Source organism: Cnephaeus nilssonii, assembly GCF_951640355.1.
Source record: "Cnephaeus nilssonii genome assembly, chromosome: 3".
NCBI classification, from domain to species: Eukaryota; Metazoa; Chordata; class Mammalia; order Chiroptera; family Vespertilionidae; genus Cnephaeus; species Cnephaeus nilssonii.
Window position 1 is genome coordinate 23,740,206 of NC_137074.1, and position 13,246 is coordinate 23,753,451.

The following is a 13,246-nucleotide window of genomic DNA, read 5'->3' on the forward strand; positions in this document are numbered from 1 at the left end:
CTACGAAGACCCTCCCCTGAGGCCTCCCCTAAGATTTCCACCTGCAAGACAGAGATAGCTACGCTCAGGACAAAGGACCCAGTGCATGCTCTCCCTGCAAGGAGCAGGCCCATGCCATTCCTCCCCCTTCTCCTTCCCCCACATGTATGTGTCCCCCATCCTCTAAGGGACCCATGATATTTGCAACCAGGGGAGCAACGGGCAGTGGCAGCTCATCCTGGGCTCACCCCCTGAACCTGTCTCCAAGGCCCCCTCTCCTCTGACCTCCCAGAGAGCCAAGGCGGCCCAGCCCGGGCCCTCCTGCTGCTTCTCCGGGGCCCTTCCTCGTTCCCCTGTCCTAAGTATCTTCATGCTGCCCTCATCGATCCAATACCCCCGGGCTCGGTGCTGTGCAGCTCTTCCCCATCCTCTTTTCCGTACATAAATTCCACTTTCGGTAATCACCGTCCGAGATGGCGATTTAGCCTGCCCACCCATCACTGACTTGAACCTTTCATTGCTGCGTTTCCTGAGCTTAAGAGAATCCACTGCAATGTAAAGGCGATAAGATACTGAAATAGCCTGATAAAAATACAAAATTCAGCCAATTAACCAGGTGTTTTGGCTTCAGGAGGGCATAGAATATTGGTAAATTTGGGGGGGCGGGTGTTTGTTTTTAACGGACAGATTTTTTTCCCCTATTTAATGAGATTGGGCCAGTGTTTACCATCCCTGTACTGCCAAAAAATGTCACAAGCCCTTTTGTATTTCTAATGTATCAGCAAATCAGGTGTCAGTGAGGTCAGGAGCCGATAAAAACAAACAACACAAGATAACAACTTGTTACAAAGGGTTTGAGATGGATGTTATCACAGTCGTGTGGCCGCTGCTGTCCACAGCGCCTACATGCAAATGAGATCTCCGCACGTGGGCCTCAGTAATCCACAGAATTTCAACACAGCCAAGAATAAGAATGAAAACCTCGACAATGAAACTAGCCATTCTATTTGCGTGAGGCTTCTGCACCCCAAGGCTCCTGGGGGAGTTCAGAACCCTTGCCCACCACCCCTGAAAGCATCCTGAGGGGTCAGTGAGTGCTTAGAAACTTTCAGGGCGTGTATACACTTTACATCCTTTTTGGAATAAAAATTCAAATAGCATTTCAAATAAAAACCTCTCTCTGACTTACTGAGGTTTCTGAGAAGTAACCCTGTATTTGTTAACTATGGCAACAATATAGAATAACCAACGTTTTGAATTGGTTTGATCTTGGATATAACGAAATCAAAACCACAAAAAAGAAGAAGAAGAAGAAGAAGTGCTTAAAAACAAAGGAAGGAACCCTGTGGTTTTCTGGATTGAGACCGGGAACAACTCCCTTTGGCCTCGCCCACTCACCTTCCCCTCTTTGCCAACTGAGGTTCAATAGTGCCACCCAGTGGACTCCTGGAGCACTGCTTCAGCGCCCGGGAAGGCCCAGCAGGCTCAGTGCTACCAGTTGTCTCAAGTACCACAATGACATTCTTATCTATTCTTTACAGAGCCTTACTACCTGCCTGAAGCTTTCAATATATTTTTATTGATTTCAGAAAGGGAGGAAAGGAGGGAGGGGGGGGGGAGAGAGAGAGAGAGAGAGAGAGAGGCATCAATGATAAGAATCATTGATCGGCTGCCTCCTGCACGCCCCCCACTGGGGATCGAGCCCACAACCCCCACGTGGCCTGACCAGGAATCGAACTGTGACCTACTGGTTCATAGGTCGACACTCAACCACTGAGCCACACCGGCCAGCTGCCTATAGCCTTACATGCATGACCTTTTTTTGTCCTCACAATAGACCAGGACTTGGAAGTATTTGCATCCATCTGGCAGATGGGGACAAAGGGGCTTAAAGTTAGGTCACGAATTTGTACTCTCCAGTTTGAGGCCAGTATGGCAAAGCGTGCGCTGGAGGAGCTGGTGCGACTTCAGGGAGAGCATGTGCGGAGCTGAAACAGCAGAAGGCCGGCACTGAGCAGACCGAGGAGGAGGTGGCAAAACTGCTGAAAATGAAGGCACAGCCACAGCGGGGGCCTGAGGAAGGGAAACACAGGTTTGTGCTCAAAATCCCCCAAGGAGCAAGGGACTACAATCCCCGGCAGGTGGCAGTTCGGGAGAAGGTGTTGGATAAAATCATCAGGTGCTTCAAGCGCCAAGGTGCACAAATAATTGATACACCTGTGCTTAAACTAAGGCAAGACTGACTGCAAAGTATGGGGAAGACTCTAAAGCTTCTTCATGACCTGAAACACCAGGGTGGGGAGCGGCTGTCCCTTCGCTATGACCTCTCTGTTTCTTTTGCTCAATAACTGGCAATGAATAAACTGACCAACAATACGCGCTACCACATAGCAAAAGTACATCGGCGGGATAACCCAGCCACGACCCGGGCCAATACCGGGAATTCTACCAGTGTGACCTTGGCATTGCTGGGCTATTTGACCCCAGGGTCCCTGATGCAGAGTGCCTGAAGATCATGTGACAGATCCTGAATGCACTTCAGATAGGTGACTTCCTGGTCAAGGTGAACCATCGGGGCATCCTAGATGGGATGTCTGCGATCTGTGTGGTTCCTGGTAGCAAGTTCCGCACCGTCTGCTCGTCAGTGGACAAACTGGACAAGGTGTCCCGGGAGGGAGTAAAGACCGAGACGGTGGGAGAGAAGTGCGTCGCACCCGGGGTGGCTGACCGCACTGGGGACTATGTCATGGTCGAGCAGCACGGTCGGGTATCCCTGGTGGAACAGCTGCGCCAGGATCCTAAACTCTCTCAAAACAAGCAGGCCTTGGAGGGCCTGGGAGACCTGAAGCTGCTGTTTAAGTACTTGACCCTGTTTGGCACTGCTGACAAGATCTCCTTCAACCTGGGCCTTGCCCGAGGGCGGGACTCCTATACCGGGGTGGTCTATGAGGCGGTGCTGCTACAGACCGCAGCCCGGGCAGGGGACGAGCCCCTGGTGTGGGCAGTGTGGCTGCGGGAGGGCGCTCTGATGGGCTGGTGGGCCTGTCTGACCCCAAAGGGTGCAAGGTGCCATGTGTGGGGCTCAGCACTGGTGTGGAGCGGATCTTCTCCATCGTGAAGCAGAGGCCAGAGGTGTGGAAGGAGAAGGTATGGACCACAGAGACACAGGGGCTGTAGCATCCGCACGGAAGTTGCTGCAGGAGAGACTGAAGCTCGTCTCAGAGCTGTGGGGTGCCGGGGTCAAGAAAGCTGAGCTGCTTTACAAGAAAAACCCAAAGTCACGGAGCCAGCTGGGGTACTGTGAGGAGGCAGGCCTCCCATCATCCATGAGCAGGAGCTCGGGATGGGGTCATCAAGCTCCCTTCAGTGGCCAGCAGAGAAGAGGTGGGTGTCCGAAGAGAAGACCTTGTGAAGGAAATCAAAAAGAGAAAGGAGCCAGCCCCTTTGCACCTGCTGAGCGGAGCAAACTATCAGAGGAAAGTGGGCGGGCACTATTTAAGGCTAAGTCACAGTGATGGGCAACCTTTTGAGCTTGGTGTGTCAAACTTCGCCAAAAAACTGAGCATAACTCGGGTAGTGTGTCACTTTGAGGAAAAAACATTATTTCACGATATTTATAGTTTAAATAACATAAATGTATAATTGTTATATATAGTTGTATTTAATAAACCAAAAACTAAATATTTACTGCTGATACGCGTGTCAGAGGTTCGCCATCACTGGGCTAAGACAAAACTGCCTGCGTCCTTCAACCTCTTCGCACACTTCCAGCGGGAAACCTGAAGAGCAGTCAAAACCAAGCCTTTGTGATGATTTTATTGATAATCACGGGGAATTTTACGGTGCCATTGTCCACAGGAAGCCCAGGGGGCTCAGTCCAGCCTGGCTCCTAGGCTACAGGGACCGGCCTGAGATGGCCTCCTCTACAGGGTGCTACACCAGGAGGGACTGCTCCCCACAACCAGTCACCAAAGGTGCAATAAAATATCTCAACCTCTAAAAAAAAAAAGCCCTAGCCAGTTTGGCTCAGTAGACAGAGTGTCGACCTGCAGACTGAAGGGTCCCCAATTCGATTCCGGTCAAAGGCACATGCCCCAATTATGGGCTCGATCCCCAGTAGGGGGTGTGCAGGAGGCAGCCGATCAATGATTCTCTCTCATCACTGATGTTCCTATCTCTCTCTCCCTATCTCCCTTCCTCTCTGAAATCAATAAAAGTATATTTAAAAAAAATAAAAAATTTGCTTAGTCACAAAGCTAGCCAGCACCTGAGCTGGGATTTGAACCCCTTCCTCTGACTCCATGCAAAAATCATCATGACTTAGGCCAGTGGTCGGCAAACTCATTAGTCAACAGAGCCAAATATCAACAGTACAACGATTGAAATTTCTTTTGAGAGCCAAATTTTTTAAACTTAAACTATATAGGTAGGTACATTGTTATTAACTTAATTAGGTTACGTGGTATTTTGTGGAAGAGCCACACTCAAGGGGCCAAAGAGCCGCATGTGGCTCAACAGCCACGGTCTGCCGAGCACTGACTTAGGCTATGGCAGGCCACTAGCTCACTGCTGCATTTGCATAATAATCCGAGCCCAAACTTATAAATAAACAAGCATCACATTTTATGGTAGAAATCTACTATTCACAAAGACACAGCTTGACTCCAAGTCAATGACTTCAGACCATTTCCTGCTCACCTTCCAGCACATCCTGGACTTCAGCTGAGACGTTTTTCAAGCAGTTGTGTAAATTCTGGACTGTGGCGTTGCTCTTCTCCTTCTCCTGCCACTTCTTCAGCATCCAAAACTTACAAATCGTCACATTTTCATTCTTCTCCCGGATATCATCGATATCACTGATGTCCAACTCCAGGTTGACAATGGCAATTTTTATCCACTCCTTCCCCAACTTCCCAGCAAGGGTAATCAACTGATCGTCTGTTAACAGGCTCTTTGCTCCATCTAAAAGCAGATGGGGAATTCAGCAGTTCCTCTCAACACTTAGTCATTGGTAACTACTTACAATGAAAATATATTCTCCTCCTATTAGAAAAGAGACTAGCCCAAGCCGGTTTGGCTCAGTGGATAGAGAGTCAGCCTGTGGACCGAAGGGTCCCAGGTTCGATTCCAGTCAGGGGCACATACCTCTGCTGCAGGTCCCTCCCTGGCCCAGGCCCTGGTCAGAGTGCGTGCAGGAGGCAACCAATCAATGTGTTTCTCTCACATCGATATGTCTCCCTGTCTTTCCCTCTCTCTAAAAATCAATGGAAAAATATCCTCGGGTGAGGATTAAAAAAAGAGAGAGACTATATTTGTAGTAACTGTAACTGCTTTTAAAATATATTTAAATGCCAAAAAATCCTTGCTTTCCCAAGTATCTTAAGAACTAAAGGGAACTCTTGTATATAGTAACATTAAACTGGGGTATAATGTTCATAATAATTACAAATGTGACTTTCACAAAACAGCACAAATAAGGTTTGAATAAAAAAATTCAGATACCAAAAAGAATTTATGTGGCTCAAAAAGAAAAATATACAGCTTTGCCCTTGCCCACCTCTGTGTCTCCATCGAAGTCTCTATTGCGCCATCTCCTGGCACTAGGGGAACAGCACGTCCCGTAGGAAAGGCACGGATGGTATCTGTAATAGCTGTTATCTCCAAGAAGCAGTGTTATAATCTTGGAAGGGCATATATTTGCCAGTGCAAACCACCGACCCCATAAAAATATTAGCACTATCATTAAACTAGATGTTCGACGATCGCTTTGTACTATGATGCAGCCAAGCTCACAGGTTGCGGAGTTCCGGGTAAGGATCCTCATGACAAATACTGGAGGACGTGAGAAGGGAGTGAGGGGTAAGAAGAATAATTCCTGCCCCTCCTCCAGGGCTGCAACACCTCTGCTCCAAAGACAACAACTTATTAATGTGAATCTAACATTTGTGCTTGGACCCTTTCCCACTTCGGCTTCCTCTCTCTAACTTTCTAGACTGAAGAATGGGTTCTTAAGGAAGGCCTTCGCCCTCTGGTGGTTTCCTGATACATGGCCGACTGCTCCTAGCTCTCGAGACTCCTGTCGATGAAAACGACTGCACAGGGAACCTATTTAGATGGAAGTTTTCAAGACCATCCCAAAACTCATTGTATCACACGCTGAGCCTACATTTTAACAAGATCTCAAAGTAATTCTGTTCGGGCTGAGAGATGATCATACTTTTAAAAGCAACACAGTGATATACTGAGTCTGAAACTGCCAGGGTAGTGACTGGACATCTCAAATCATATTGAGGAAATACCTAAACAAACAAACGAGAAATCTTTATTAATTTATTTTAGATCCTACACTGTCAACTCCAAAACAGTTGAAAATCCTTAATCTTTCTGGGTGCATGTGATCGTTTTGATTCTATTTCTAGCTACTTGGTATTGGAGCTCATTTTATTTTATTTATTTACTAGAGGACCAGTGCACGATATTTGTGCACAGAGGGGGCGCGGTCCCCTCAGCCCAGCCTGCATGCTCTCCAATCCAGGACCCCTCGGGGGATGTCCGACTGCCAGTTTAGACCCGAGCCCGGGGATCTCTCAACAACCCGGGACTGCTGGCTCCCAACTGCTCACCTGCCTGCCTGCCTGCCTGATCGCCCCTAACTGCCCCACCTGCCAGCTTGATCACCCCTAACTGCCCCCCCCTGCCAGCCTGGTCACCCCCAACTGCCCCCCCTGCCGGCCTGGTCACCCCTAACTGCCTCCCCCCACCAGCCTGGTTGCCCCTTACTGCTCCCCCTGCTGGCCTGTTCATCCCTAACTGCCCCCTCCCCCCGCTGGCCTGGTTGCCCCAACTGCCCCCCTGCCAGCCTGGTCACCCCCAACTGCCCCCCCTGCCGGCCTGGTCACCCCTAACTGCCTCCCCCCACCAGCCTGGTTGTCCCTAACTGCCCCCCCCCGCCCCACTGGCCTGGTTGCCCCACCTGCCCCCCTCTGCTGGCCTTGTCGCCCCTCACTGCCTCCCCTGCCAGCTTGGTCACCCCAACTGCTCCAGCTGCAGGCCTGATCGCCCCACACAGCCAGCTGTTCAGTTGTTTGGTCCTCCCTCACTAACCCCCCTGCTGGTCTGATCGCCCCACGCAGCCTGAAATTCAGTCGCTTGATCGTTCCTCACTAACTCCCCTGCCGGCCTTGTTGCCCCATGCAGCCTGCTGTTCAGTCGTTATTGTTACTGTGATGGCATCCTGGACAATTTGCACATTCCTCTATTATTAGTATAGATTTATTAATATTTTTAAAATATATGTATTTTTTTATTGATTTCAGAGAAGAAGGGAGAGGGAGGGAGATAGAAACATCAATGATGATAATCACTGATCTGCTGCCTCCTGCACAACCCTTACTGGGAATCGAGCCTACAACCTGGGCAAGTGCCCAGACCAGGAATCGAACCCTGACCTCCTGGTTCATAGGTTGATGCTCAACCACTGAGCCACGCCACCTGGGCTCATTTTAAATAGCCAAATAATTGCATGAAACAGAAAAACTTGCCCAGCCAGCGTGGCTCAGTGGTTGAGTGTCGACCCATGAACCAAGAGGATACCAGTTTGATTCCCAGTCAGGGCACATGCCTGGGTTGCGGGCTCAATTCCCCATAGGGAGCGTGCAGTAGGAAGCCCACTGATGTTTGTCTCTCATCGATGTTTCTCTCTCTCTCTTTCCTTCTCCCTTCCTCTCTCTCTACAATCAATAAAAACATATTTTTTAAAGAAGAAAAACTTGTCCTATAAATCAATCAAATAAAAACTATGCCCCACTCAGTTACAAGATGAATAATTTCTGAGGATCTAATGTACAGCATGGTGACTATAGCTAATAATACCGTACAGTATTATATACTTAAAATTTGCTAAGAGAGTAAGTCTTAAATGTTCTCGCCACTAAGATAAAAAGTAACTATGAGGTGATGAATAGGTTAACTTGATTGATAAATATTTCATAATGTACATATATACCAAATCATCATGTTGTACCCTTTAGTATATACAATTTTATCTGTCAAATATTTCTCAATAGAACTGGAAAAAATTGTATCTCGATGTAGTTAGGTTTTAAAAATAATTCCAGAGCCTCACTTATTTTTGTGTTGACTTGATAAAAATAACAAACATCTCCATAGCAATATACATTAAAATCACACATGTCATCCTCACAGTCTCCTGCTCTAGAAAGTGTAAGATAGATACCTTATTTCATTTTACAGAGAGTTTGCCTGCTTTTATAGATTCATGCCTTCTTACAATAATAGTAAAAGGAAAGGTATTGGGGTAAGGGTTAATTTGGAGACTTATGTGAGGTTCCTAACTGCTTGAGATCTTGTCTCATATAATTTGAGTCTGGGCTTTTAAACTTAGATTTGTGAATTCTCGTTGGACTTGCATTTTGAACTACGAATTCCATCTTCTGGCTCCTTAGAGTATTGTTAAATGTTTTAAATCTCCATTGTGTTTTCACAACCTTTGAGCCTTGGTCTCTGCCATTTAGTTGAAAGACACTAAGTTGAGACCTGCCTCTAATGACTGAACTGGAGGTGCTTTACCCGGAAATAGCTAAAAACTGTGAAGCCAATGAACGCACAGCACACATGGACATTCACAATTCCATTCATTCAAGCAATGCTCACTGTCTCCTACACGAGGCTCCATGCTCAGTGCTACGGGAAATGTAAAGATGGACAGGTATGGCCCTACCCTCAAGGACTGCAAGGAACCCCCTACCTCACAGTTCTCCTGAGTGAAGGGGAGAAGAGGGGACTCAACTGGGAAAATAGGCCAGGGCAGGCCAAGGAGACCCTTATCCAGGCCCGAGGGCAAGGCGCTGGGACACAGGCGCCCACAACTGGGTGTGGCGCTAGGAACACCGATCCAAGAGCATGTGTGATGGATGAACATCGACGGGAGAGCCCAGGGAAATAACTGATGGCCACTGAGGACAGTGTTACAAACCTGAAGTGTCAACCTGCTTCATTCTTTTAGCATTGACCTCCTCTTCAGGTAGAGTGCTACTTATTTTACGTCGCCTTTTACCTTAAAAAAGAAAAAAGAATCAACAAGTTTGCTTTCCATCATGTTTATTACCTTCAATCTGGATTTTTTTTTTTTTTTAAAAAGAGTCATCATTGAGGTAGAAAACAATTGAAAATGGATTCCAAGATTGTTCAGATGATTAATAGAGTTACAGAGCACTTAACAGATCCATAATGCCACCACCTCGGCGCAGCAAAATACAAATCCTAGCGGATGGGAGGGACACAGAGTGGGCACAACTCGCTTACTGTCCAGTTACCAGCACTTACCACTTGTGCTGCTTTTTGAAACGTTCTGACTCTGATCATGTTGAACCCAGTCACCTGTTAAAGTACAGAAAGCATCACTTAGAAAAACTGGTATGAAATCAGAATTCAAGAAATCAACTTGTGAAAGTGTGTGAAGCTCTAGTCTAGGGTCTTGGCAACCTCTCTGAAGTTCACATATGAGTTTGGGGTTTCACTTGGTATGTGCACAAATGCACTGGGCTTGAATTTTTGAGATAAATAATGAGCAGGAGAGGATGTTAAAGGGGAGGGGGGGCGCTGTCAGAGGGCTTCCCAGCCCCAAGAATTTGAACGGGGGGACACAGGGGGAATGGGGCCCCCCAGCAGCGCTGTAATCGCAGAGAGCGGGAACTATCCGTTGAAGACCAAAGAGGCAGAGTCAGCCAATGAGACACGCAGTCAGCCAAAACGCAGAGCTACATCCAGGGCATGTCACAATACCCCTAAAATATCTGAGATCCAAACCTCAGAACGGTAAGAAAACAACACTCCACTGGCCAACTCCCCCCACTGTCTGAAGTCTCCACAGACGCGCTGAGCCACCCACTGACCCCCAGGACCTGGACGTGGGTGCCTGGGAACCAGGGCCGCACTTCTGTCCCAGGAGCGGCGCCTTTCCCTCCACCGGATCTTTAAATGTTATGCTGACGGGACAATTACTCTATTTGCTTTCCCACCCCCACCACCCACACACCAGCTTTCCTTTAAGATACAAAACACTTACATTCTCTCAGTTTCGCTTTCCACACAATCTCGTCGGAATCCATTTCGACCAACAGTAATTTAAACTCCATTGGTTGCTCCAAATAAACTTCAATGTAACTTTTCAGTTTTAAAAGGGAACCATCCACAAATTCAATTTCCTTTAAAAAAAAAAAAAAGTGATTTTTTTTTTTTTCATGGAAAAGTTGTATTCACTCATTGACGACAAAATGTCGCCAATGGGTGTCAAAAATAACAAATGATGATAATTGTTGGATAGGTTAATGCTTACTTGAATGCTCACCGACACCTTGGCCCCGGAAATCCCATTCCTGAATCAAACACCCTCTTATTCTCTGGCTTCTAGGCCCCCCTCACTCCAACTTCCTTTCCTGCTACATTTTCCTAAAGCTTAACTTTTCAGCCCTTTCCTGATTTCATGCTTCCTGTTCCCAAACTGGAACGCGTGCTCACCCACCAGCCGCCCTTTCGTCAGTGCGTCTGAACTTCCTCACCCTCTCTGGCTTAGATCATGCCACGCAATCTGGATGGAACAGATTCAACAACAGGTACAGACTATGCTGCGTGTTTTACCCACACTTCCTCACTGAACACCTTCCCCCACCAAGCCCTCTTTCTGCTATTTTACGGGTAACGAATCTCAGAGAAGCAAATTAACTTGTCCAACTTCACATGTAGGAAGTGGCAGAATTTAATGTGCGCCCACACCTTCTGACGCCAAAGTGTGCGCTCTTAACCGCTACACAGCCGCCTCCTGCCTTACACCTCCGCTGTTCCTCTCCAGGCTGCCTAGCGAGCCTGGAGGGAGAAATGCATTTTTTTTAAAAAGTACAACCCGTGCGTTGTTTTAGTGCATTTCACTGATATTACGCTCTTTACAAGCTGAAGGTTTGTAGCAACCCTACTGGCGCCATTTTCCCAAAGGCATTTATTTGCTCACTTCGTGTCTCTGTGTCACGTTTTGGAAATTCTCACAGTTCAGACTCCTTCATTATTATTATACTAGAGGCCCGATGCACGAAGATTCGTGCAAGAATAGGCCTTCCTTCCCCTGGCTGCCGGCACCGGCTTCCCTCCGGTACCCAGGACCCGGGCTGCTTTGCTCCAGCCGCCACCGCCACCCACCAGACCCGGGCTGAGATGGTCAATGCCACCTCATGGCGACCGGTCGTTTGGTCGTTTTGGTCGTGACGCCTCTTGGCCTTTTATTATTATGATTTGCGATGGTGATCTGTAATCATGATCTTTGATGTTAGTATTATAATTGCTTTGGGGCATCACGAATTTAATCGGTAAGTATGTATGTGTTCTGACTGCTCCAACAACTGGCTGTTTCCCTACTTTTCTCCCTCTCCTCGGGCCTCCCTATTCCCTGAGACACAACCATATTGAAAATAGGCCAATTAATAACCCGACTATGGCCTCTAAATGTTCAAATGAAAGGAAGAGTCATACATCTCTCACTTTAAATAAAAAACTTGAAATCTTAGTGAGGAAGGCATGTTGAAAGCCAACCCAGGCCAAAAACAAGGTCTCTTACACCAAACAGTTAGTCAAGTTGTGACTGCAAAGGAAAAGTTCTTCATGGAAATTAAAAATGCTATTCCAGTGAACACACGAATGGTTAAGAACGTGAAACAGCCTTGTTGCTGATATGGAAAACGTTCTCATGTTCTGGATAGAAGACCAAACCAGCCACAACGTTTTCTTAAGCCAAAGCCTAATCCAGAGCAAGACCCTAACTCTATTCTATTCTATGAAGGCCGAGAGAGGTGAGGAAGCTGCAGAGGTTTAAGGAAAGAAGCCATTTCCATAACATAAAAGTGCAAGGTGAAGCAGCAAGTGCTGATCTAGAAGCTGCAGCAAGTTATCCAGAAAAATCTAGATACGATAATTAATGAAGGTGGCCGCACCAAACAACAGGTTTCAATGTAGACAAAACAGCCTTCCACTGGAAGAAGATGCCATCAGGACTTTCATGGCGAGAGAGGAGAAGTCAATGCCTGACTTCAAATCTTCAAAGGACAGGCTGACTCCTTTGTTGGAGGCTAATGCTGCTGGTGACATGAAAGTGAAGCCTATGCTCATTTACCATTCTGAAGATCCCGGGGCGCTTAAGGATTATGCTAAACCTACCCTGCCTGTGCTCTGGAACAACAAAGCCTGGAAGGCAGCACAGCTGACTACAACATGGCTTACTGAATATTTTAGTCCACTGTTGAGACTTATTGCTCAGAAAAAAAAAGATTCCTTTAAAAATATTGCCACTCAAGTATGGAATCTCAGAGGGAAGGTGGGGGAGGATGGGTGGGTGGGAGGTAATCAACCAGGGACCTTGAATGCATATATGCATACCCATGGACGCAGACAGTGGGGTGCTAAAGGCCTGGGGCGGACAGGGGGGATACAGGGGCGGGCTGGAGTCAATGGGGGAAATAGAGGTCATATGTAATACTTTCAACAACAAAAGTATTGAAACAACAAAAGATGGAAATGCATAATGAGATTAATGTTCCCATGCCTACTAACACAACACCCATTCTGCAGCCCATGGATCAAGAAGTAATTTCTACTTTCAAGTCTTATTATGTAAAAAATGCATTTCCTGCCCTAGCCAGGGTTTGGCTCAGCAGGTAAGAGCTTTGGACTGCAGACCGAAGGGTCCCGGGTTTGATTCTGGTCAAAGGCACATACCTCGGTTGCAGGCTCCTCCCTGGCCAAGCCCTGGTCAGGGCACATTTGGGAGGTAACCAATCGATGTGTCTCTCTCACAATGATGTTTCTCTCTGTCTTTCCCTCTCTCTTCCAATCTCCCTAAAAATCAATGGAAAAATATCCTCAGGTGAGGATTAACAACAACAACAAAAATATATATATGTATATATATGTGTGTGTGTGTGTGTGTGTATGTATATGTATATACTATGTAATAAAAAGGTAATATGCAAATTGACCATCATTCCAACACACAAGATGGCCACCCCCATGTGGACACAAGATGGCCGCCACAAGATGGCCTGCAGGGGAGGGCAGTTGTGGGCAATCAGGCCAGCAGGGGAGGGCAGTTGGGAGGGACCAGGCCTGCAGGGGAGAACAGGGGCAATCGGGCTGGCAGGGGAGCAGTTAGGTGTCGATCAGGCTAGCAGGGGAGTGGTTAGGGGGTGATCAGGCTGGCAGGCAG

At 47.4% G+C, this 13,246-nt stretch overlaps 1 protein-coding gene and 1 pseudogene across 3 annotated transcripts in view; one reads left to right on the forward strand and one right to left on the reverse strand.

Moving 5' to 3' along the window:
• LOC307095607 (caspase recruitment domain-containing protein 8-like) overlaps positions 1–13,246 on the reverse strand; it is a 44,566-nt gene that overhangs the window by 2,023 nt on the left and 29,297 nt on the right. For both annotated transcript variants that reach the window (XM_079764959.1, XM_079764958.1), the window contains exons 13-16: positions 10,067–10,205; positions 9,325–9,378; positions 8,975–9,055; positions 4,678–4,941 (exon numbers count right to left, since the gene is read on the reverse strand). In XM_079764959.1, coding sequence (XP_079621085.1) covers positions 4,678–4,941; positions 8,975–9,055; positions 9,325–9,378; positions 10,067–10,205 — 538 coding nt within the window. The remainder of the gene's footprint in view (positions 1–4,677; positions 4,942–8,974; positions 9,056–9,324; positions 9,379–10,066; positions 10,206–13,246) is intronic.
• Positions 1,777–3,436, forward strand: LOC307096888 (histidine--tRNA ligase, cytoplasmic-like; annotated as a pseudogene). Its single transcript has one exon. The product of its transcript is annotated as a histidine--tRNA ligase, cytoplasmic-like (transcript).